The 23,112-nt window shown below is 39.0% G+C and overlaps 2 protein-coding genes across 2 annotated transcripts in view; one reads left to right on the top strand and one right to left on the bottom strand.

The window, feature by feature from the left end:
• Nucleotides 1-23,112, top strand: part of LOC107731765 (calcium-binding mitochondrial carrier protein Aralar2-like) — a 41,443-nt gene that overhangs the window by 13,404 nt on the left and 4,927 nt on the right. Inside the window, exons 8-16 of the mRNA XM_016542939.1 lie at nucleotides 2,720-2,813; nucleotides 3,580-3,664; nucleotides 5,905-5,989; nucleotides 7,116-7,274; nucleotides 8,709-8,761; nucleotides 9,896-9,976; nucleotides 13,646-13,786; nucleotides 17,258-17,396; nucleotides 21,119-21,277. Coding sequence (XP_016398425.1) covers nucleotides 2,720-2,813; nucleotides 3,580-3,664; nucleotides 5,905-5,989; nucleotides 7,116-7,274; nucleotides 8,709-8,761; nucleotides 9,896-9,976; nucleotides 13,646-13,786; nucleotides 17,258-17,396; nucleotides 21,119-21,277 — 996 coding nt within the window. The remainder of the gene's footprint in view (nucleotides 1-2,719; nucleotides 2,814-3,579; nucleotides 3,665-5,904; nucleotides 5,990-7,115; nucleotides 7,275-8,708; nucleotides 8,762-9,895; nucleotides 9,977-13,645; nucleotides 13,787-17,257; nucleotides 17,397-21,118; nucleotides 21,278-23,112) is intronic.
• The window catches only part of dync1i1a (dynein cytoplasmic 1 intermediate chain 1a), a 106,840-nt gene continuing 94,998 nt past the window's right edge, over nucleotides 11,271-23,112 (bottom strand). The window contains exon 20 of the transcript XR_001638788.1: nucleotides 11,271-11,281. The gene's annotated coding sequence lies outside the window, so the exon portion shown is untranslated. The remainder of the gene's footprint in view (nucleotides 11,282-23,112) is intronic.

The following is a 23,112-nucleotide window of genomic DNA, read 5'->3' on the forward strand; positions in this document are numbered from 1 at the left end:
CATATTTCTTACATATGTTGTTGTGGACTTTTAAATATATATTTATAAAATATGTGTTAAATAATACATCTTGCTCTAAACCATTTAATTTTCGAAAAACACAATTCTTGCATATGTTATGCACTTAAAAAATTTTTTTTTTTTAAATTGCTGATTTTTTTCTCACTCAAACTCTTCTAATTATTATCGTTTTAATTTTAATTATTTATATATATATTTAACAACTTGCATTATACAAGTGTAATATTACTGTTGTGATAAGTCACGTTGAGCTCATTAAAGGATGATAAATAACTTTAAAAAACCTGTCAATAGCCCATCAAGGAGGGCTTTTAAAACAAATCCCCCAAAACCTTAAAAAACCCTTGGTCTGTGTCTCCTTGGCCAACTGGTGACCTGTGAAACAGCCCTCATAGTCTGGCTGCAATGGAGCTCTGCGTCTTGGACACACACTCTTGCTGTACACACCCAGCCTGCGATGCTATCAGCCCTGTGGAGACCGGGGCCAGGGGTGGGGAGGCTACATTTACCGCTGCTGTTCCCACAGAGGCTGTAGGCCGCCATCGGCCTCCGCTGGGACCTGTGCGTGCGAATTTCCATGTCTACTTCTCTTGTTGACCCACAGCTGATTGGTTCCGTATGTTTTGAGCGGTACGCCGAAGCATAGTTTCGTCATTGCAACAGCCATCGTTTGCCACCTGGGGAAAATAGGGAACACATCACCCCGCACAAAGGCCGCAGATAGAAAAAAGAGCTTGCAAATGTATAAAAACATTTAATGTGGATCATCTTACTGCTTTTCTGGCCATTCTAAAGCAGAAATTCATCTCACTTATTTCATTGCTTTCGATCACGACCGCATGATTTCAGAGTTACTTTTCCGCTCTGATACTTGAAAGTCCATTTAAAAGTTTTGTAGAAATAAATATGATTTTTGGCAAGCCGAATGCTCTTGGCGGCATGTTCCTCACACTTTATCAGTAGCCGGTGTTTGTTTTTGGAGGGAGCTGAAGAGACAGATGCCCTGCGTGTTCTTTGATTGGAGCGTTCTTCACACTTCACAGCGTGTTTAAGGCCGGGGTAAGCTGAGCTGGCCTTGATTCAATAGGGCTCTGTGTAAGAACACTTGCTGCCTTTTTCAGGCTAGTCACTCTATACCAGTGCAGTGGGAATCCCACTGTTAACCGGCCTGTGTTCATTCTGCTCATTACCACTCTGCACTTAACCTACACAACCAACTGATATCCAATACAAGCCCAGACTCAATGATTTGCTAAATATTTGAATTAATTATTTACTAAATGATCAGGTAGGGATGCGTTCATGTAAAACACATAGTTCATTAATAGAACAGCGAGCAATACAGTGACACTGAAATGTATTTAGACAGCTTAAACATTGTAATACTCTATGCACAAAACTTCAGCTTCAAACTTTTAGTGAAAGATGGTGCAAGGTGTTGTACATATAAGGTTGTTTTAAATGAAAGTGAGTAACTGAATTCCTCCATGAAGACTCCTTTTACAAGGCTGTTAGTGAAGGGCAAATGGCCACTTTGAGGAAGTAATTTTACGGTTTATAATCATGTGATTCTGAGCGGCATTCATGCATTTTGAGGTAATTTGAGATCTTACCTCAACTGTTATTGTGCACCTAAGGATTATTTGTGGAAAATAATATTCACATATTTTTATTCTTTGTTTAGTTTTAACAAACACTACATAAATTGAAATTAAATTGAGTTCAAGACACAAACAGGCAATATTTGATGTGAAAGAATAATTGTAATAGCTATAAATGAGAATTTTGCCCATTGTTTTCAATGTAGTTTTAGAATTCAAAATAAAGTGTCAGGGACATATAGGCTGTACATGACCGTACTGTCCTGCACTCTTCAGAGTGTTTACTTCAAGTGCTCTGCCCTTCTGAGTAAGTGAGACACAGCGATGCTCACTTTCAAATGTAATTCACCCACTGACTTAATACAGAACATCCGCTGAAAATGACCTTGCTACCAGCTGGCCAAAAATAATTGCAAAAATTACAGAAAAGTTCTGAGCAAAGGTTTCGCATCATTTGTTTGCAGATGCCACTTGATTTAATATTTTATTTAGTTTTTTAGTCATATATTTTAAAGCATGGCTTAAGTGGCCAAATATGCTACAGTTGAAAAGTTTGGGATCATTAAGATTAGTTTTTTTTGTTTGCTTTTTATTTATTTTTAAGAAATTAATACTTTTATTCAACAAGAATGCATTAAATTGATTAAAAGTGACAGTAAAGACTTTCACATTACTATAAAAATTTATATTTTAAATAAACGCTGTTCTTTTGAACTTTCCATTCATTAAAGAATATTGAAAGAATGTTTCACAGTTTCCATGAAAATATTAAGCTGTACAACTGTTTTCAACTGATAATAAAAAGAAATGTTTTCTGAGCATCAAATCAGCATATTAGAATGACTTCTAAAGGATCATGTGACTCTGAGCTTAAATAAATTACACTTTAAAATATATTAAAATGGAAAACTTATTTTAGTAAGCATGAATGACAAAAATGTTTTCGAAAAAACTTGTTTAAAACTTTGAAATAGTTTTTAATAATTTAATAATAAGCCACTGTATCTTTTGAAAATTGTATTTGATTAGTATAAATAAATTTTTAGCAGTAATTAAATGATTCTGTATTTCCTGCACTCTCTTTCCCTGTTTTGCAGAGGAGTTCATCATTGCTGCCCAAAGGTTTGGCCAGGTGACCCCTATGGAAGTGGACATCCTGTTCCAGCTGGCTGACCTGTCTGAGCCGAGAGGGTGAGTCACCATAGCGACAGGGCCTTGCTGAATCATCATCTGAGATCCTCTGCCCATCAAGAGGAGGGTTCGAGGCTCAGCCATAACATACTTCAGCTCAGCCTGTGTTTCAGAGCCCTCTAGCCACTCTCGCCGTCTAAAAACAGCATTGTTTTGACTCTTCTGTAATTATATGAGAAAAGTTTTCTGGTCTCGCTATTCTGAGTCTTGTTCTGGCAATTGCATAGTCGATGATACATGACTCTTCCTATTATTGTACAGCGGGAGGTTTTGAACACGGTCCAGCTTGTTCTAACTTTCCTGCAGCATGTAGTGGCACACATGTTTCCCCACTACTGTAACTGCTGCAAAGTTCTTACCAGTACAGTAATGAGCTTGGAAGTATATTTACAAAATATCTGCTCTGAGCCATAGAGCGGTGTAATCATGGTGAGTTAAACCCCTCTTTCCAAAACCAAAGATATCACATGAACATTTTTGAAGAGTCAGATATTATGACCTATGAACTGACTCATGACACTACTGGGTATGTCTCAAATGGAGCAAATGGTGATCAGGAGTTGGTTTTTGGACATTATTATTTCTTTGCAATGTGATACTGTAATTACCCAACTCACTTTGAGTCAAGATTTTGGAGGTTGTTATTTGTGTTACTTGTATACCACGTTTCCTCAAACATCTTTGAGATGTTGTGCTCTGAAAAGGCAGAAAAAAGGAATCTGTTTAACTGTTTAATTATGTCTGCCCATGTTTTTGCTTTTTACAGACGTGTTGGTTTATTTGACATTGAGATGATTGCACCTCTGGAGGAGGGAGCTCTTCCTTACAATCTTGCTGAGATTCAAAGACAGGTAACTCTCAGAACCTCAGTGTATAAACTTGTCTTAAAAGATTATAGTGATCGGAATAAACTGGGCCTTGGTCCACTAACTTTTGGGACACTATGACTCAGTTATGAGGTTGTGCATTAAAACTGTTATGCCATTGTGCTACTTCATTGTAGTTGGTAAAAAGTGCAGTGCCATTTTATAATATTCACTTTTCCTGCATTTTTAAAAGACAAACAGATAATACATGCATAATGACATTCAGACATGAACCAAATGCAATAAATCAAAGCTACAAAATGCACTATAAAAATGATATGTTGAACATACACTGTCATCCAAAAGGGGGGAGGGTGGGGTTTAGTTGGTTATGGCTTATCTGCATGTTTTATTTTAATTTACGTGGTAGTTTTTGTTTTTATTTTTATCTTGCCAAAAACTGTTTATAATTGTACAGATTACAGAACGTTGGTACACTTGTTGTTTTTAAATGTGCTTTATAAATAAACGTGAACTTGAACTTAAAACTTAAAATAATAATAAAAAAAACTTACTGACAGCAAACTTTTAAACAGGAGTGTATAAATTAATAAATAATAACTAAATGAGATACGTAAAAGATAATTACAAACAAAATCTCTTTTAAAAACAGAAATAAGGCATTTTCTTCATGCATTTATTCTTGTACTTATTCTCTGAGAATTTGAGATACTTAGTAAGACATGACCGAATTTCCAGTAAATGAATATAGTGGCATTTATTATGAATTCTGGGAATGTTTCATGTATCTGAACAATTTTGACAGTGATTGAACGATTTTGACTCTCTGGTTAGCACACTTGTTTGTAATTGAAATAGGGAGCGGATTTGGACACACCCAGAGTGTATTGTTCTATATTTTTCTTTGTTCTGTCATTGCAGAAATGTGACTTATATATCCTTAGATATTCTATCAAATCACTTTAACAAGTTATAGTTAACTAAATGTGATACTTTTACTCATATCGATGGTATTGGTTCATTCATTCTTTAATTTCATGTTTGCTGAAGTTAAAGATATATTTTGAGAACTTGTATTTATAAGTGCTTCTGATCAACGCATCATTTCCAGCCCCTCTGGATTTTTCCGTCAGCTACTGCTGAGCTCTCGTCTTCGCTTTGACCAGAGCAGTGAAAGAAGAGAATATCTGAATCTGTCATCAGCACACAGATCACACATATAAAAAGCTGTAAATGAAACGCAAGCCCAGCAGTCGAGGAAACTTATCAACGTCTGATGGTGAGATGAGGGGAAATGAAAACAGACAGAAAGGCTTGAAGACTCTACAGGGGAAAGAAAGAGAGTGAGTCTGTGCCTAGATATTCCCTCTTTATTTTATCAGAAGTTCTGCCTCCAAACACATTGAGGGCTGAGTTATTCCTTCGTGCAGGGCCATACGAAGCGGGGGCTCGGGACAGAGACGCCAGTCCCACCACAATGAGCTGCTTTGGGCTGTGGTCTGGCCTTATGGGCTACTGGCCAGCTCTCCCTCACCGCTTCCCCCCCAACACAGTTCATCCCACACCCTTAACCCCTCAGTGAGTCTGGGAGGAGGGGGGTGCACAGTGGCTGTCTGGGCAGTTACCTTGAGGTTCCTGACAGGTGGTCTCGGGTAGGCAGGGCGACTGTATCTCCGGCGGGGAATGCAGCATGGGACGCATAGATGGTTCTGGCTGGCCTTATTTCTTGTGCTCTCTCTAATTGTGGGTCTACGGCCGTGGCTGGGGCACTGATTGAACCCACTTGATTGTGGTTTCTGCTTGTCTCAACTAACACTGATAAAAGTAGCATTTCTAATTATCTAGAGATTTTGGATCAAACTAAATTATTTTATTATGTTGTAAAATCCGAATAAAATTATGTCAGTGTTTAGTAAAAAGTTTTAACATACGCATAATATATGTTTTAACATATAACATAATTTCTTCTATTTTCCATGTTCATTTTAGAATGATAGTAAATTCATCGAAAATAAAATAAGACAAATGGAAGTGAAAATGTTGCTTTTGATAACAGCTTTTTTATTTATAAGTTATATTTTATTTATAAGCTATATATTCTATTCTATATTTTCTCTTATATTAAAATGTTCTATTTTTAATCATTCTAATATGCTGATTTGGTGCTCAAGAAACATTTCTTATTATTATCAGTGTTGAAAAATGTAGTGATTATATTATATTATATTTATTAAATTATATCTTTTTATTTTCTCTCTCCACAGCAGTCTGGTGGGGATGCATCTCGCTCGGTTCTGCTTCAGGCCGCTGAGTCGGCGTACAGGTTCACTCTGGGCTCCGTGGCTGGAGGTGAGTCAGTCACAGATCATTGTGCACCACTCCTTTACCTGAGCCTGCACCAGCAGCAGCCCCTCCTCCACACGAGAGATAGCAGGACTGGACAAAAAGAAAAACAAAGCCTGCCCTATTGCCTTCATAGGGGGCTATTTCTCTAGTTTAATGAGGTTATGCACCATGGGAACCTCCTGGGTAGATTCTTTTGTACCTGTCAGTGATCAGAGGTGTGTGTGTTGGACTGTGTGTATGTAAGGAGGTGGTGCTCGGCCTTGTGTTTGGCTCCAGTCTGGCTCTCGGAGGAGACAAGGTAATAAGGAGGTAGTGCAGGGCGACTCACTCTTTAATTAAGCCTGTCGGTGCTGTATCCCCTTTGAGTCCACCCCAAAGTTGTCAGATAAGAATTGACTGATGTGTTCTTCCAAAATATCCTGACTTTCTTCCCGTTCGTTCTTTTTTGTTGTTGTTTCATCAGCCAGCATATCTATTTTAAAGGAATAGTTCCCCCAAATATGAACATTTGCTGAAAATGTACTCTCTCTCAGGGTATCCAAGATATAACTCTTGTTTCTTCATCGGAAGAGATTTGGAGAAATTTAGCATTACATTACCAATGGATCCTCTGCAGTGAACGGGTGCCGTCAAAATGAGAGTCCAAGCAGCTGATAAAAACATTACAGTAGTCCAGTAATTGATCATGTAATTGATCATGTAAATGTAATCATGTAATTGTAAATGAAACAAGTCCCATCATTAAAGCGTTTTAACTTTAAACCATTGCTTCTGGCCAAAATACCTGTCCTTAATATATTAATAATAATAATGATCCATAATAATGTTTCTCCCAGTGAAAACTCCTGTTTCCTGTTGTCCTCTTACATCATCATATGTGTTTAGAACTGTTTTGGACCATTTTCGCTTGTATATGATGCCATTCACTGCAGAGGATTCATTGGTGAGCAAGTGATGTAATGCTTAATGTCTCCAAAACTGTTCTGATGAAGAAACAAACTTATCTACATCTTGGTTGGCCTGAGAGTGAATACATTTCAGATGAACTATTGAACTAATGAACTATTCCTTGAACAGTCGTACTATTCCATATCGTACATAGTTTGAAACAAATTTCCTCTCATGACAGCCGTGGGTGCCACTGCCGTGTACCCCATCGACCTGGTGAAGACCCGCATGCAGAACCAACGTTCTTCAGGTTCCTTCGTGGACGAGCTGATGTACAAGAACAGCATTGACTGTTTCAAGAAGGTCGTACGCTACGAGGGCTTCTTCGGCCTCTACAGAGGTCAGTGGCTTTGTGCAGCCAGGCCATCAGGGACGCACCAACAAAAAGAGTTTTCATGAAAGCCAGGGGCAGGTCATCTTCCCTCTGACCTTACCTGCTTTGAAGAGATTAAGTCTACCTTTGCTGCTCGAGGGGACAATGTGCAGAGCATGAAAGGGCACATACCAGCACAGGAACTTAACAATGAAGAACATGAATGCTCTATATGAATGGCGCTCAGATAATGAGTATCTGCTCTGCTTTTAGAGCTGGAACATGAGTTTTTAAAGCATTCTGAGGTCACAGATTCAAATTGTGATTGCAAGGTGCAATTGCCATGCGACCTCCATTGAGAACACTAACTACTGGTATTTGTCAATCATAAAGCTGACAAAAGAGAGGCTGAGATCTTCATCACCTGTGCAGAATTGTAACAGGGGGATGGTACGGAAATTCTGTGCTCGTTTTAGCAGAGCATATCAGTGCTTTATGACAGAGAGCACTATATTTGAAGTGAGCACTAAGTGCTTTTGTTTTACATATGGATAGTTTAGTTTTTAAACAAGAAAGTGAGTAGTCCAGGCTTTTAGCAAATGCATAAAAATATACTTTAAAGACTAACACAAAGTTTAGTGTACATTTAGTACAGAAGTATCTTTCTCATTCTAGCTTGATGTGAAATGGCAGATTTTTGAGCCACATGATTTTTAATGCATCTTTAATTAGGTTAAACAATTATTGTAGCTTTATTTTAAATAAATCTTTAGCATATTTTTTTCAGCTTTTCCAATCAGATCCATTAATGCAGGGCAGTATTAAACATACTTACTATTATTCTAGACAAATTTGCTCAGGCAAAGTCACGCTGATTGTTTATTGACAAAGTAGATGCTCAGAAATTGGTAAAGACAACAGCCGATGATGTCACTATCCTGGCAAACACAAAACAATCAGCAGCATGCATGAACAATAATTGTTTATGGGGAATTGCAATGGATGATTAAGTTTAAAAAATATTATTTTCTAATTCATCTGCTTGTATATAAACACAAATGCACTCCGTAGGCCATGCATGCAGGAGATTTTTGTGTTTGTATTCTTCTAACTGTGTGGCCTATTTACACTTGTATACTATGCCCACATTACTGCGCTTGTTTGTTGCTGCCCCCAGCAGTGGGACATCACTTTTAAATCAGATTATTTAGTTTTGTTTTTGTCTAAGCCAGAAATCTGCGTTGTAATTGAGGGCTGTGTAAACTTTGGTTAAGACTGTTTTTAAAGGGAAAAAGAGTTTGTAGTACTGTTAAGTTTCCAATATTTAAACACTCCACATCAATAGTGTTCATTAGTGTGTAGATGATATGGAATTGGAGGCAGCACGGCAGCTTTTATATTGAGGAAAGTCGTGCTTCCCTCACCCCTGTCTTTTTTAATCAACTTGTTTTCTAATTATAGGCCTTGTACCGCAGCTTCTGGGCGTGGCTCCCGAGAAAGCCATAAAGCTTACAGTAAGTGCTCTGCCTTCACCACATCAGCGTGGCCTCTTAAAACCAAAGCCCTTAACTCCTCAGAAATACACCCCTCTGTTTCTCCCACCGCCTGCTTCAGTGCCCCGCCTTAGCCCCTTGAAAAAGAAGTGAATCTGTTTTCTGTTTGATCCCATGTCAAAGCGGCATACATTCTTGCATTCTTGATTTGGGCATCAGCAGGCTCACTTATACTTTATATGCCACAATTGTGATTTTTAATCTCACAATCATGGCTTTGTATCTCACAGTGTGGCTTCATTGTGTCACATTTACAGCTTTATATCACAAATGTGATTTTTTTTCTTAGAATTATGCATTTATATTTTACACTTACCATATCTCACAATTGTGGCTTTTTATCCAAAATTCTAAGTTTTTCTCAAAATTTTGACTTTTTAATTCTCAGAATTTCCACTTTATATGTCAACATTTCAACTTAATATATCTCAAAATTGCAACTTAATATATACCAGAATTGACTTTATATCTCACAATTGCCACTTTATATTCCAAAATTTCAACTTTAAATCTAACGGCAACTAGACTTGATATCTCACAGTTGACTTCCTCAAAGTTGCAATTTCATATTTAATTTTTCACAATTGTGACTTTATCTCACGGTTGTTACTTTATATCTCAAAATTGCAACTTTATATCTCAAAATTGTGAATTTATATTGCACAGTTGCAATTTTATATATTACAATTGTGATTTCTTGTAATTGTGACTTGATATCTCACAGTTGTTTTTTTATTTTTATTCTGAGGCACAAACAGGCTTCTATAGGAAAATCTAAGAATGCACAAAAAGCCATGTCTTATTCATTGACCACCTGCAATCCAGTTTAAACAGGCACCACTGATAGTGCAGACTGCTATAGCTGTGCCCATTTAAATTAAGTCACTTTTGCACATTTTCTTAAGTGAATTTGGTGCTAAAACATTCCCAGTACAATATACAAGATGTGTTCGAATTCTGGGGGAAAAAAAATTTTGCAGAAATTTCTGCAGATTTCTGTTGGTCCTTAATCTGTGCAGGTGTAAAAAATCTGCCATGCAGTTCTCTTCCTCCAAGAAACTATAGATAACTGATGCTACATTGTTTTTTCCACAGGTGAACGACTTTGTGAGAGGAAAGACTATGAAAAAAGACGGCAGCGTTCCTATACCTGCTGAAATCTTGGCTGGCGGATGTGTGAGTAGCTTTATGCTTTGATATGCAAACATATAACCATACATAACGCAGTAACCGTACACTGACAATAAGGAGTTTAGTTTTGAATGTCAGTGGGCTTTGAGGTTTAAGCCTTGGCCTGAGGGAACACTTCTCTCCTTTTGTGAGGTGACTGAAAAGACACTTCAGCCCCATCACTGTTTAAAAACATGTATAAAGCACTTCTCCTCTGTCATCTCACCTCTAAATCATAGTCTGCCGCCTCACGGCTGCTGATTCTCAACCTGCCCCTCACAAGCATGAACAGGGGATCGCTTACCCTTTTCATTTTGAAGCTTAAATGTGAAACTGACATTATTAATACATTGTTTACATGTGTTAGAGTTCATTCTTGTCTGATCTGTGTGAAAGCGAATGCCTTCAGTTCAGATTTCAGGGAGCAGTAGCCTTCCTGTTTGTGTCGTACCTGAGACCTGTCAAAACCAGTCCCTGCTTCTTCATGTCTGCCCTGACCCAGGATGCTGAAAGACCCTCTTTCATATGACAGTCATCACTAAAACATTTCTACACGTGTGGGTTTCTATTTAAAAGTGTCACAGACTCTTAGATGATTGCGAGTCTCAATTATACCGACATGAGTGCATTTAACCCACAAGATCTCTGCTCTGAGATTTGAAAAGAGATGGCTACGGAAACATCAGGTTGGTTGCAGATGAAGTCAGCTCAGAAAGGGAGCTTGTGCCACGGAGATGTTTTTCCTCTTCTGATTTCTCTGACAGCTCCTTTCATCTCAGCCCGAATCCCCGGTGTTTGGCCTGGCAGGATCTGCTCCCTTTCTCACGCCTGTACACGCGCCGCTCGCTCAAAGTCATGTTTATTGACACTGCAGCCACGGCAAATCAAATCTATTTATTTGGTTTGAGAGGGAAAAGACTAGACTGCTGATTTACACACCGTGAATGTTCCTGTCTGAGGGAGGAGAGTAAAAATCACAGAAAACGAGAGAGGGGAAAAGCAAGAGATTGTGAGGATCGTGGAACTGCGGTGATTAAAATTTCAAGCTCCTCTCTTCTCGCATTGCAACCTCTGAATTAGGCCCTTGACAGTTGCCAAGAGTTGATCATTTGGTAAGAACAGCACGCTTCGCTGGCCGTGGAGTTGGCCGGATTCTTATCTGGTTGTTGCTGGCCTTCATTTGAGGGCTGGGTTACTCAAAATACTCGCTTAGCCAACGTAAAGTGCCGTAGAGAGCGGGGGAAAACCGTGGCGCGCATACAGTGACGCTTTGTTCGTTTGCAGTGCTAGTTTTAAAGCTATGTAATTTAGCTTGTCCATTGTTTCTCAGCATTGGTAAAGGTTTGTTAGTCTGTTGCGAAACTTTTTTTTATCGCAGTGCCCCCATTTCTACATGAAAACGCTTGTGTAATCTCGTTTAAGTGTGTGGAATGTGAGCGAGTATTGATGAAGGGAAGCTAATATTTGTGTCTGGTGCTGAACTATTGTTTTTAGAAGGCTGTAGTGTTTTGTGTTTGTGATGCTTATGTGCTTGGTGTGTGTAAGTATTTGTCTGCAGTTGCGCTCATCTTGCCAGTAAAGTGTGTATTAGGCCCCCCCACCTCAGACACGCACACATGCTCTCAGTGCCTCTGGGGATTACCTTGCCTTGTAATTACCACCGAATTATCGAGCCGACGCTGGCTCACTCTTCACTCAAATCGCATTTCTTGCAGTCACGTTGCAGCGCATGCTTCCCGCTCTTTAAACTGCCTCTCCGCCAGAGGTGATTGATCTGTTGTCTCCTAACCGATGTTCTTGTTTGCTTTTTGGTTGTTCTCTTTGTGTAACTTTTTAAATATCCAATTAGTACCCAATTAATGCGGCTAATAGCCTGGCCCTCTCCTTAGTGCGTTATTCCTTGCCAAAACAAGGGGGAAAAAAGATTGCTTTTGACCCTGATGCCATAATTAACCATAAAAGATTACTTTCCACATAAATAAGTGGCATTTTCCACGAATAGGGTACAAAATAGGATGCGAAACTCGTAACTACTTAAAAAAAAAAAATTGGTCAGTGAAAGGAAGTGCTTAACCTTCAAAAAATGTTGATTTGTGACTTGTGTAATTCTTCTAGCAATAAAATTAATAAAAAATTAAATGGACAACTTTTGCTTTTGAGAACTATTTCCCATAATTAAACACAAAATTGTTTTCCTACATAATTTGAGTATCGGTTTAAAAGTGAGCTTTATGCAATCAACACTACAATTTGTTTAAAAATTAATAATATAAGATGTGATTATTTATCAATTTAATCTGCTTGTCAGAAAAGATACAAATATTGTTACCATTTGGGTGTCACAAATTAAAGGAATATTATATAAATGTTTTAATGGGTGATTTTTTTTTCTGTCACAGGGTTGTGTGCAAGTTGTGGTACTCGGCTAAACATTAAGTTTTAATTTTATGAAATTTAAACTTTTTTTCATGACCATGAATTGAATGTCTTTTCATTCAGTTATGAAAAAGATTTTAATAGATTCAATACAGAAGGTTAATTTTATAGATAATTATAGATAGTTCATCTAACATTTCTAAACCCATGGTATTTGTGCCTCCAATACTTAAAAAAATTATAAATGTAGACCAAAATAAACCAAATTCATGAAATGTGCCAAATATTAATGTACACCAAAATAAACCAAATTCATGAAATGTGCCAACTATTAAGTCGGAGCTGTGAGTTCTGAAAGGTAGGAACCCCTTTCTGCATGTCTGAGCTGTAATTTCCTCTGGAAGGAAAGTGCGGGTCATTCTGGTCCATCCTATTTAAAGTGCACCTTCAATGAGATGATAATGATCTTTATTTTGAAATATGCTGCCTCACACTCAATGGGATTTTTAAATGTGCACACTTGTGAGATTCGAGACCAATTTACCAGATTCCCGTAAGATGCACCATACGTTAATATCTCTGAAAGAATAGAGGAATAAAATCAACAACAAACAAACAGTAAGGCCCTTCTGTATTCAAAAGGAGGGCTGAGGGAAGGAGAAGAAATCCATGGAAACTGATTTCCATCTAATTACTCTGCTCTGTTTTTCTGCGTGTAGTCTCAGTAACTAGGAGCAACAGGAAAGATAGGGCACAGAGGCGGCAAGCGGCCAGCCTCTTTGGCGAGACATGTTTAAATGCTTCTGTTGCAGCCTCAGATGCCGTCACGTCAAAGCCGAACCGTTTCAAAGAGCTCAGAGGAACCGGTTTCAACCTGTAAATCCTTTTTTTTCTGCCTCACAAGTACAAGGTTGGAGACATGAAGTTGTTTTTTGAGAGGCCCCCAGGGGCCTGTGTTCTGTGTGATGTTTCAGGCACCGTCTGTCTTTGGCAGGTATAACCTCCTCCTCCTCCTTCAAAGAGTGACAATAGCACAGTCATTCTTAGGTCCCGGTTTAAAGCATTGTCCTCTTGTAATGTGAATATCACATTACTTCCCTCTTGTCATTTTTTATTTTATTTTTTTTACTCTACTTTGGGTACATCAGCACGTATTTACAACTGTAACATCAAACTTACCTCAGATGATCTGTACATACGTTCAGCAATAATTTTTTCCTCATTTACCCTTCTCACTCACAAACATGAATTTTAATGAAGCTCTGTGAAAACCTTTATGTTTGTGTTGTTGATCTTCAGGCTGGGGGATCTCAGGTGATCTTCACAAACCCTCTGGAGATCGTGAAGATCCGACTGCAGGTAGCAGGAGAAATCACCACAGGGCCACACGTCAGCGCTCTCTCTGTCATCCGTGACCTGGGTTTCTTCGGCCTGTACAAGGTATGTCACATTCACACAAAAAAAACCTGAAACCTAATTCGCATATGTCAGATACATCTGCTATGTGCTTAAAGTACGATGTGTACTTCACTGGTACATATTTTTGCTTATGTAATAAAACATTAAAAGAGTATTGGGAAATATTACCCCATATAAAACTGTTGCAGAAGTGTTTTCATGCAAATTGTCAGCATTTAGCAAAATTCAGTGTTCATTGCATTGATTACCTATTTATATTTATATTAAGAATTTAAGAAAATAAGAAAGTAAAAAAAAGTTTAGAAATTAATACTTTTATTCAGCAAGGATGCATCAAATTGATAAAAAGTGACAATGACAGCATATATAATGTTATTCAATATATAATGCTATTTCAAATAAATGCTGTTTTTTAAACTTTCTATTCATCACAGAATCCTGAAAGAAATGTGACACATTTTCCACAAAAATATTAAGCAGCCCAACTGTTTTTAACATTGATAATAATAAGAAATGTTTCTTGATATTTAATCATATTTAAAAGATATCTGGAGGATCATTTGACACTAACGACTGGATGGCAGCTAAAAATTCAGCTCATTTTAAAATATATTGAAACAGAAAACAGCTTTTTTAAATATTACACAATATTACTATTACACAATAATACTATATATACACATTGCTTTTACTGTATTTTTGATCAAATAAATGTAGCCTTCGTGAGCATAAGAAAAATAGTTAAAAAACATTTAAAAATCATATTTATATTTGTATTGATGTTTGTTTATTTTCATATTTTTCTCTATAAATATTAAGTGAGGGGTCGTAAGCAATAAATACCAAAATAACATGCATGCTTAATCTTAATATCTATCTGCATACTACCTATCCTAAAAATATGCAGAATTAAGCCTTTTTATTACATTTAGTATAGTGTTTTGTGTGTGTGTGTGCATTTTTGTATGTAACTGTTCATATATTTAACACCTCTTCCAATAGCCCTCCAAAATACAGTCTGATCCACCTTGTACCACATGACCTAGACGAGCATCCTCAGCCCTCTAGCGCCTCCCACCTGTGGATTGACTCCCTGGACTCCCTCTTATATCCCTGAGTGCCTCAGTCATGCTCCACGTTCTCCAGCAAGTCTCATACACACCCACCCACACACACACACCATCAGGCCTCAATCCACCCCCTGCGGTCTGCTGTAGCAGTCGGACCAGGTAGCACCAGCCTCTCAGAACCATGAATGCACAGCGGCTCCCTGAGTGCTGCTTTTGTGTCCTGTTTTCCCCATGAGGCTCAGCAGCGCTGCAGGAGAAGATCTCCAGTTATTCTGCTGCTGCCGATTGCATCTGAGCAGGGATGCAGGGCTGCATTCCTGAGGCTTGGAGCGCAGGAGGCTGCGGAGAGCGAATGTTTTGGTGTAAACAACGTTGTGGGGACTGCCATGATGGCGTTGGGTCGTATCTCATCCAGTGGCTGTGTTCTCTGACATTTTATGGACAGCTGGAGAGAGATGAATGAGGCGTTCACCTCTGTGTAGGTGTTATGTGTGGTGCTAATTACATGTAGACACTTGATGTTGGTTTATGCTGTAATAATAACTGATGTTCACTTTTTTAAATTATTTATGGAGGCAGTAGAGCGGTCAGGAAATAATAGGGAGGAGAGGAGACCTTAAAGTCTAAATGCTTTCAAAAAGTGTGTGTATATGACACAAGTCAGACTCAAACCCACTTTGTTCAGAAGTGTGTGTGTGTGTGTGTGTGTCAGTAAGAATTTATTTTTTTGGCTAATGTTCACCAAGACTGCATTTGAAACTGATATTATGAAATACTACAGTTTAAATTTTATTACGGTTTACAATTGAATTTTCAACAGCCATTACTCTAGTCTTCAGTGTCACATGATCCTTCAGAAGTCATTCAGATATTCTAATAATAATAAACTTTTTAAAAAAATTATTATTATCAATATTGGGAAAAAGTTTTTCTCCTTAAAATTTTTGTGGAAGCTGACAGATCAATTTAATGCATCCTTGCTGAATAATGGCGCTTTTCCACTGCATGGTACGGCTCGGTACGGTTCACTTTTGGGGGGTTTTCCACTGGGTACAGTAAATAACACAAATCAGACTCAGACGGTTCATTGTATCAGCTTTAATTGTATCTGTTGTATAAAACCCAACCTTTTGTTTTCCATATTGTCTTTTAAGTATCAATACCTCATGTACAATTTCAACATCACTCAGTAGATTACAGTAGAATGTGCTTCACTTATCAGTAAATCACATGGCTGGTCACTTGAAAAAAACCTGCGCTCCTGTTGTCTGGCCGAGGCAGGTAAGTCTCCAGGGCTCACCTGTCAGCCTGTCGTGGGAAAGAAGCCTTTATTTCAGAGTCATGGTCGGGGAGGTGGGGGGAGGTTGCTACCGTACACAACAGCCTGTGTGTGTGTAAGAATGTCGAATCCGTTGCCTCCCCTCCATCCGTGTCTCTCCTGAGCCGCACGGACAATGTGCTTTGAGTGCAGGAGACGCGCTGCAAATGTTTTTTTTGTTTTTTTTGCACCCTCAAATTCCAGATTTTCAAATAGCTGTATCTCGGCCAAACATTGTCCTATCCTAAGAAACCATACATCGGCTCCTCAGGGTCCGGCCCAGGCACAGAGCTGTCTTTGTCAGCCTAATTACCCCGCCTCTCCCCTTCTGCCGCTGCAGGGCCTCCACCACCACTCCCTGCCTGTGCTCCAAACCAAAGACACAACCTTCATATCACATTCACACACACACACACACCTGCGAGTGTGCTGTTGTCGAGTTATCATGCACACTGAGGGCCAGTGGATCCAGATGTTCCCACATTAACACAACCCTCACCTCTGGCACTCCAGGCTCTGCCAAAGCAGATGAGCCAGGCCTGGTCTTTTGGACGCAGGGGTGATTTTTATCTGGTTTCGCAGCAGGCAGTCTGCCCTGGCCCGCAGGAGAGCACAAAGATTGCTTCAGGAAAGAGATACCTCGGCTATCTGCGCTACCTGTGTACACGCTGCAGATTAACCTTGCGAGTCTAATGAAGCCTGTCTAAAGCGCACTTCAGCCGGGCTTTAAAGCGCTCTGCTGAGAGGAAAATCTCTCTGTTTCTCCACTCCTGGCTGCTCGCCAGCACGCTAAAAACGAGGAAACCGAATCCCGTTGAAGGTACGGCTTTGTTTGCGGTGACAGATGCAGGAATAGTGTCCGCGACCGTTCTTGCAAGAAAAAAACGCCATGGTGAATGTTTATTTGAAGTGACAAGTCAGAAACGGCACAAAACAGACTCATTCCACAGGGCTGACATTAACACACCATAAACTGAACTCCCAGAATATCTCAGAACCTCACAATACTACACAACTGCGGTCCTCGAATGAAAAAAGCTCTCTGTAATATATCTAAAAAAATATTAATGTCTTCGATAACGTGTCCGTCTTCTTGGCCCCCAGGGTGCAAAAGCCTGTTTCCTGAGAGACATCCCCTTCTCGGCCATCTACTTCCCCTGCTACGCACATACCAAGGCGGCCCTGACTGATGAAGACGGGCGAGTGGGACCTGGCAGGCTTTTGCTGGCAGGGGCGCTGGCGGGTAAGCCACCACGCACTCTCCGGTAGCCGCCTGCCACCGCTGGCTCCATTGTGGTTGGCCGTAATTAGAGTGCTCAGTGATTTAGGCTGTGTTTTGAAGTGCAGCGCGTCTGCCAAGGGTCGGATATTTTCCACTGTTTAATATATAGAGGCTGGAAGTTTGTGCTTTGAGCTTTGAGAGTGTTAAAAGAGGGAAAAAAATATCTCAAAGTCCCAAAGTAGCCATACTGCAGGAGCAATAAACAGATCCTACGATACTGGCTCAGGACGTGTCACAGTTGGTTTGATGCCTGTGATGGGACATTGTTGACATCAATCACTTCTTGACACGCCACATTTGAATTGAACTCAAGCCCAAATTAGACCTACCTTAGAGGAGAAGATTTTCAGTGAATAATCATTTAAATTTCATTCAGTTCTTCAGAGAAAACTATGACCATACGACTTCAGAAGACTTGAAATATAGTGCAAACATCGTATGGACAACTTTTGTTTCTCTTTTACGGTGATTTTTTAAAATTTCATTTTCATTTTTGGAGCTTGACAGACTCACTTAGGACCACTTTGGGCTGCATTTCCCAAAAGCATCATAAGCCTTACTTATGTAGATCATAGGACCATTGCCACCAATGGCCTCTACGCTCAACTTAGCTCACACTGCTTTTGAGAAACGCAGCCGTGGACTTTCTGTGATTGCTTTTGGGAAATTTTGTCCTTTTGTTGAGTGAAAGTCACACAGGAGCTGGGTTCACAAAACATTCGCAATAATACAATTCTTCTTAACTCTGTTCTAACTTAAGAATAAAGAATACGAATATTTTGCATTTCAAAAAATAGTTCTTAAGTATGTTCTTATCTTTTTTCTTAAGATCTTTCCAAAGACAAAACTCCTGAAAAGAAGGTTCTTTAAGAAACAAAAATGTTGTTAGTGCTTAGTAGCATTATTACGATAATCTGCAGGCAGCACAAAAGACGGCTTTGAGGTGTTTCTTCATAGTGTTGATCAGCGAGGCTTATAGTGTGATAACACCAAAACCTGTCATTGTCGTCTCATGGATGTTTTTAAGAAAATATTTGAGAACTTTTGGAATTTTCAAGAATTGCACTTTCTTAAGAGCTTCTTAGAATTGATCTATCGAGGTTTGGATCAACAATAGGGTGAACACATAATTTTTGGGGGAATAATGGTGTGTTGTAGCATGCCTTTATATCCTTCTACTAAGTCAATTTAAAAAAAAAATCTAAAATCTATACAGACTGCATGCTGATGCTTCATTTTAATGTTTTTTTTTTCTCCCTCAGCACGTGTGTTTCGCTCCTCGCCTCAGTTTGGAGTGACTCTAGTGACCTATGAGCTCCTGCAGAGGTGGTTCTAAATACGATCCAGATCTGAAGTTGTTTTTAATATTTTACTCTTGCGGTTCATCTTTAAGAAAACATTGTTTAAAAAGACGACGTCTTTAGCCAAGCCAGTATGGTTTGGAATGTAAGTCAAAGAGAATTAATATTTATTTCTAATCCTTTTTGCCTTTTCAGATTTACTGCTTCTTGACTTGAGCGTGATATGAGATTGAAAAGCCATACATGGTCAGAGAGAGCTTAGCATTCCTGTCTTCCCCAATGTTTTATATCTGTCAGATGGTTTAAAGCAAGTTTTTATGGTTAGCACACATCCTAAAACTTTGAAATAGTTTAGTAACACTTTCTTTAGAATTCTTCCATTAGTAAAAAAAAAAAAAAGATCTGGGCCGCATAGTGTGATTGTGAAGAGCACTGAAATGTCAGATGCCCTGAAATTTCATTAATAGCTGTTTAGAAAGGGCTGGCTTTGTAGCAAAGGCTCTCATTTCGATGGGCACTTTGTTACAGCTGAGGCAGGAAGGCCTAATTACTACACAAGAAAGCTTTGAATGCCTGGACTGAAAGCTGTTTGCCGTGGCATCTTTATCTCTCCTGCTGAAGCGAAAAACACCCTCGCTTTATGATTTCGAAAGGGTCAGCTGACTCACTGAAGCCTGGAGGTGACATTTCTAAAAATGCTCTTCCATAGCCACATGGCTCCATGTGTCCAAGTGATTTGAGGTGGGGAGAATTGCTTTGACTGGAGTCTGTTCCAGTTCTGGACAGAATGACCTTATTTTCCCATGGAATATTGTGCTGTCCTGAAACCCAGAAACCACAGGCACATATAAAAGAACATGGTATATATACAAACCTGTGTGTGGATTTGTTTTTAATACCTGTTTATATATTGATTCATGTGGCTCAGTTAGCACTTTAATAAATATGTGCTGTCATATCGAAAAGTGTACTGGAGATAAACAGCCTGACTGAATTGTGAAAACCTTTTTTTGCCTTTTTCAAAACCTTTCCATTTAGGATACAGACTGTATTTTAGGACATTTTATGACATCAGTTTAAATGAAATCATACAATTATGTAGCTCAGGTCTGAAACTTTTATGTGAAAAAGAGACCGTAGATATGAACAAGAATGCATTATTATTTAAATTCCTGCTACTACTGATAATTACTTTCATGTTATGACTGTTAACTGATGGCCAATATTATAAATTTATAAATATATTCTTTGTTAAAGAATACATTTATTCTTTGTTTTATATATATATATATATATATATATATATATACTGTCTTCCCCAATGTTTTATATCTGTCAGATGGTTTAAAGCTAGTTTTTATGGTTAGGTATGTTCTTATGGCATGTATCACTCAGTTTACCATTTATCAGCAATTCGAGCTTCAAGGCAATTAGTGATTTACAGTCAGTTCAGGAAATGTAATTACACGCTCAGTTTGTGTGCCATTATTGGTAGGCAGGCAGACATCTGGGGCATTGACCAACAATACAGTTGACCTTTTCCCTTACTCATGCCTCTTCTTGAGGAAATGAATGGATGTATGTATTACATTTGAATGTAGTTTTTATTCTATATCTGTAATCTTTAATTTCATATATTTCAGTTTTCTAGTTTTTAATTGTAGTATTTTTAGCCTGCGTTAAAGTTAATGCACCAACAGGTGTAAATTAAAATGGTTTAACAACATTATATTTCTTTCTATGAAAATGTTTCATTTTAGATTTTGCTAATGATAATAACACTGAGATATTTTATGTTCTTTGTGTTTAATAATGAATGTTTTGTCCATCGGAGCAGGTCAACAGAGAGAAAGGCTTGTAATTATTCAGATGAAGTCTTTTATTTAGATGTTTAAATAAAGCTCTTGAGTCTTGAACATGCGGTGGTGTCGGCGTGCTGGCGGTGAGACTGCTCAGGATAAATGCTATCGTCGATTTAGGCTATTAAGAGCTGAATTGGTGCCACAGTGGCCTTTGTGCCGGACAGCGTGGGACAGGGCTTATGCCAGCCTCATTATTAAGCATTGTCTGGACCTTTAAATAAAAAAAGGATGCATACCATTTGATAAATGGTGCTTTCTGCTTGAGATATTTATAATATTTGATAAAATAGGCTTTTGGTGTTTATTTGACTGAACTAATTCTTGACACACTGTGCATTAATCATAGATGGAGTCACAATGTTTAAATACGCTAATGTTTTAATCCTGGCCTGAAAACTGAATTGAATTTTATTCACAAATCTATTATATTCAGATATGATGTCTGAATCCTTTGTTATTACTTCAGTGTTCTAATGAATTTAAATCAGACTCTTTATTGACATGTGTGACTTCTCTTTAGGCATGCCTGCCGCATCCCTGGTGACCCCTGCTGATGTTATCAAGACCCGGTTACAAGTGGCTGCCCGTGCAGGCCAGACCATGTACAATGGACTCATTGACTGTTTCTGGAAGATTCTTCAGGAGGAGGGGCCTCGTGCCTTCTGGAAAGGAGCTGAAGGTATATCTCGCAGACGTCCCTGAAACTAGTCGTGCCAATATTTTTTGTTACCAGCGATTTTGCAGTTGACCTTATATTTTAAAGGGTCAGTTCAGCCAAAAATAAGAATTTTGTCATCATTTACCCCTTTCCAACTTTCCACAAAAAGTTGTAGTTCTAAAATGGCATTGAATCAAAAATGTGACCCTGGACCACAAAACCAGTCTTAAGTCGCTGGGGTATATTTGTAGCAATAGCCAAAAATACATTGTATGGGTCAAAATTATTGATTTTTCTTTTATGCCAAAAATCATTAGGATATTAAGTAAAGATCATGTTCCATGAAGATATTTAGTAAATTTCCTACCGTAAATATATTAAAACTTAATTTTTGATTAGTAATATGCATTGAACTTCATTTGGACAACTTTAAAGACGATTTTATTTTTATTTAGTTGTATCTCGGCCAAATATTGTCCTTTTGTCCTAACAAACCATACATCAATGAAAAGCTTATTTATTCAGCTTTCAGATCGTGTATAAATCTCAATTTCAAAAAATTGACCCTTATGACTGGTTTTGTGCTCCAAATATCAAGCCTCTAAACAACAGGCTTCTGGAAGGTTTCTGTTGGTCTCTCTCCAATACACAATCCAGCAGGTGCTAAGAAGGCTTTCTCTCACTCCATTCTGCTCAAACAATAGCAAAATACCCTTTGCCAGATATGCAAATGAGCCATCTATTAAGAGCAACTTTTAAGCGCAAATGAATGTAAGGCATTAAAAAAGTTGTTAAGTTCGACTGGAGCATCTTACCTGCCAAGTGGGGTCTGCGTGGCGGAAGTAGCAGAAGTTGTCTGTGATCCACTTATAGATGCATGAGAGAGTGATTTTGGTTTTCTTACTGGCCTGCATGGCCATGCAGATGAGAGTTGCATATGAGTACGGCGGCTTGATATGAGGGTTGGTCTTATAATCGACTTCATCCGGACAGTGTCCGTGAGCAACCAAGCTGGGAAGAGCCGACAAGGAAGGCGTCCTGCAGAAAGACGCCGCCGTGGGTTTGCCTGGGGTCAGCGGCATACCTATGGACGCCGGATCTCCTGCTAAAGGAGACGAGGGCGCATCCGAGCCGACTTGGCTCCTAAAGAAGTGGCTGTGGTGATGGCTGGATTGGGAGGCGCTGGTGTTGAGAATGGAGAACTCCTGCAGCCACTGGAGGCTGGTGAGGCTGTCGTCTAAATTGTCGGAGCTGCAGCTGCTGCTGTTGCACTCGAGTGAGCTCCGGTCCAGCTGCTCGGCCTGAGCGGCGGCCGTGACCACCACCTCCTCCATCCCCACCGAGCCCTCCGGCCAGGGGTCCGTGTAACTCATGGAGAGCATGGTCCTGTCCCAGTCAAATCCTGAGGAGGCATAACGTTTGAGCGCAGTGAGTTCAACTGTTTGTTTTCTTTATAGGGGCAACGGACGTTTGCAAGGCATGTGGCTTTATTTGGATTCTCCAGCTTATAGAGGTCATAGACGTTTCCTGAAACTTCACAGGTCGAGCTTTACAACAGCTCATAACTGGCGTCTGTGAGCACACAATAGAGCAGATCCCAAACCAACAACATTCCTCAGCACGGCAGGTGCACCAGGATTCACGGAAGCCCACAAAATACTGCCTTGCCTTCAATATTCAGATGTTTACACTGCAGAACCAGGTGATCTATAAGAACTAAAGAGCTATTTCTTGATTTACCTATAAAAGTAAGTTTGAATGAATATATTTAGGTTGATTAAGTGACATTAAATAACATCTTGACTTGAATAAAACCAGTTAACGTAATCTTTCCATTTTTAAGCCGTTTTTTTTTT

This window comes from Sinocyclocheilus rhinocerous, unplaced genomic scaffold (assembly GCF_001515625.1).
Source record: "Sinocyclocheilus rhinocerous isolate Xijiao unplaced genomic scaffold, SAMN03320098_v1.1 scaffold193, whole genome shotgun sequence".
Lineage (NCBI taxonomy): Eukaryota > Metazoa > Chordata > Actinopteri > Cypriniformes > Cyprinidae > Sinocyclocheilus > Sinocyclocheilus rhinocerous.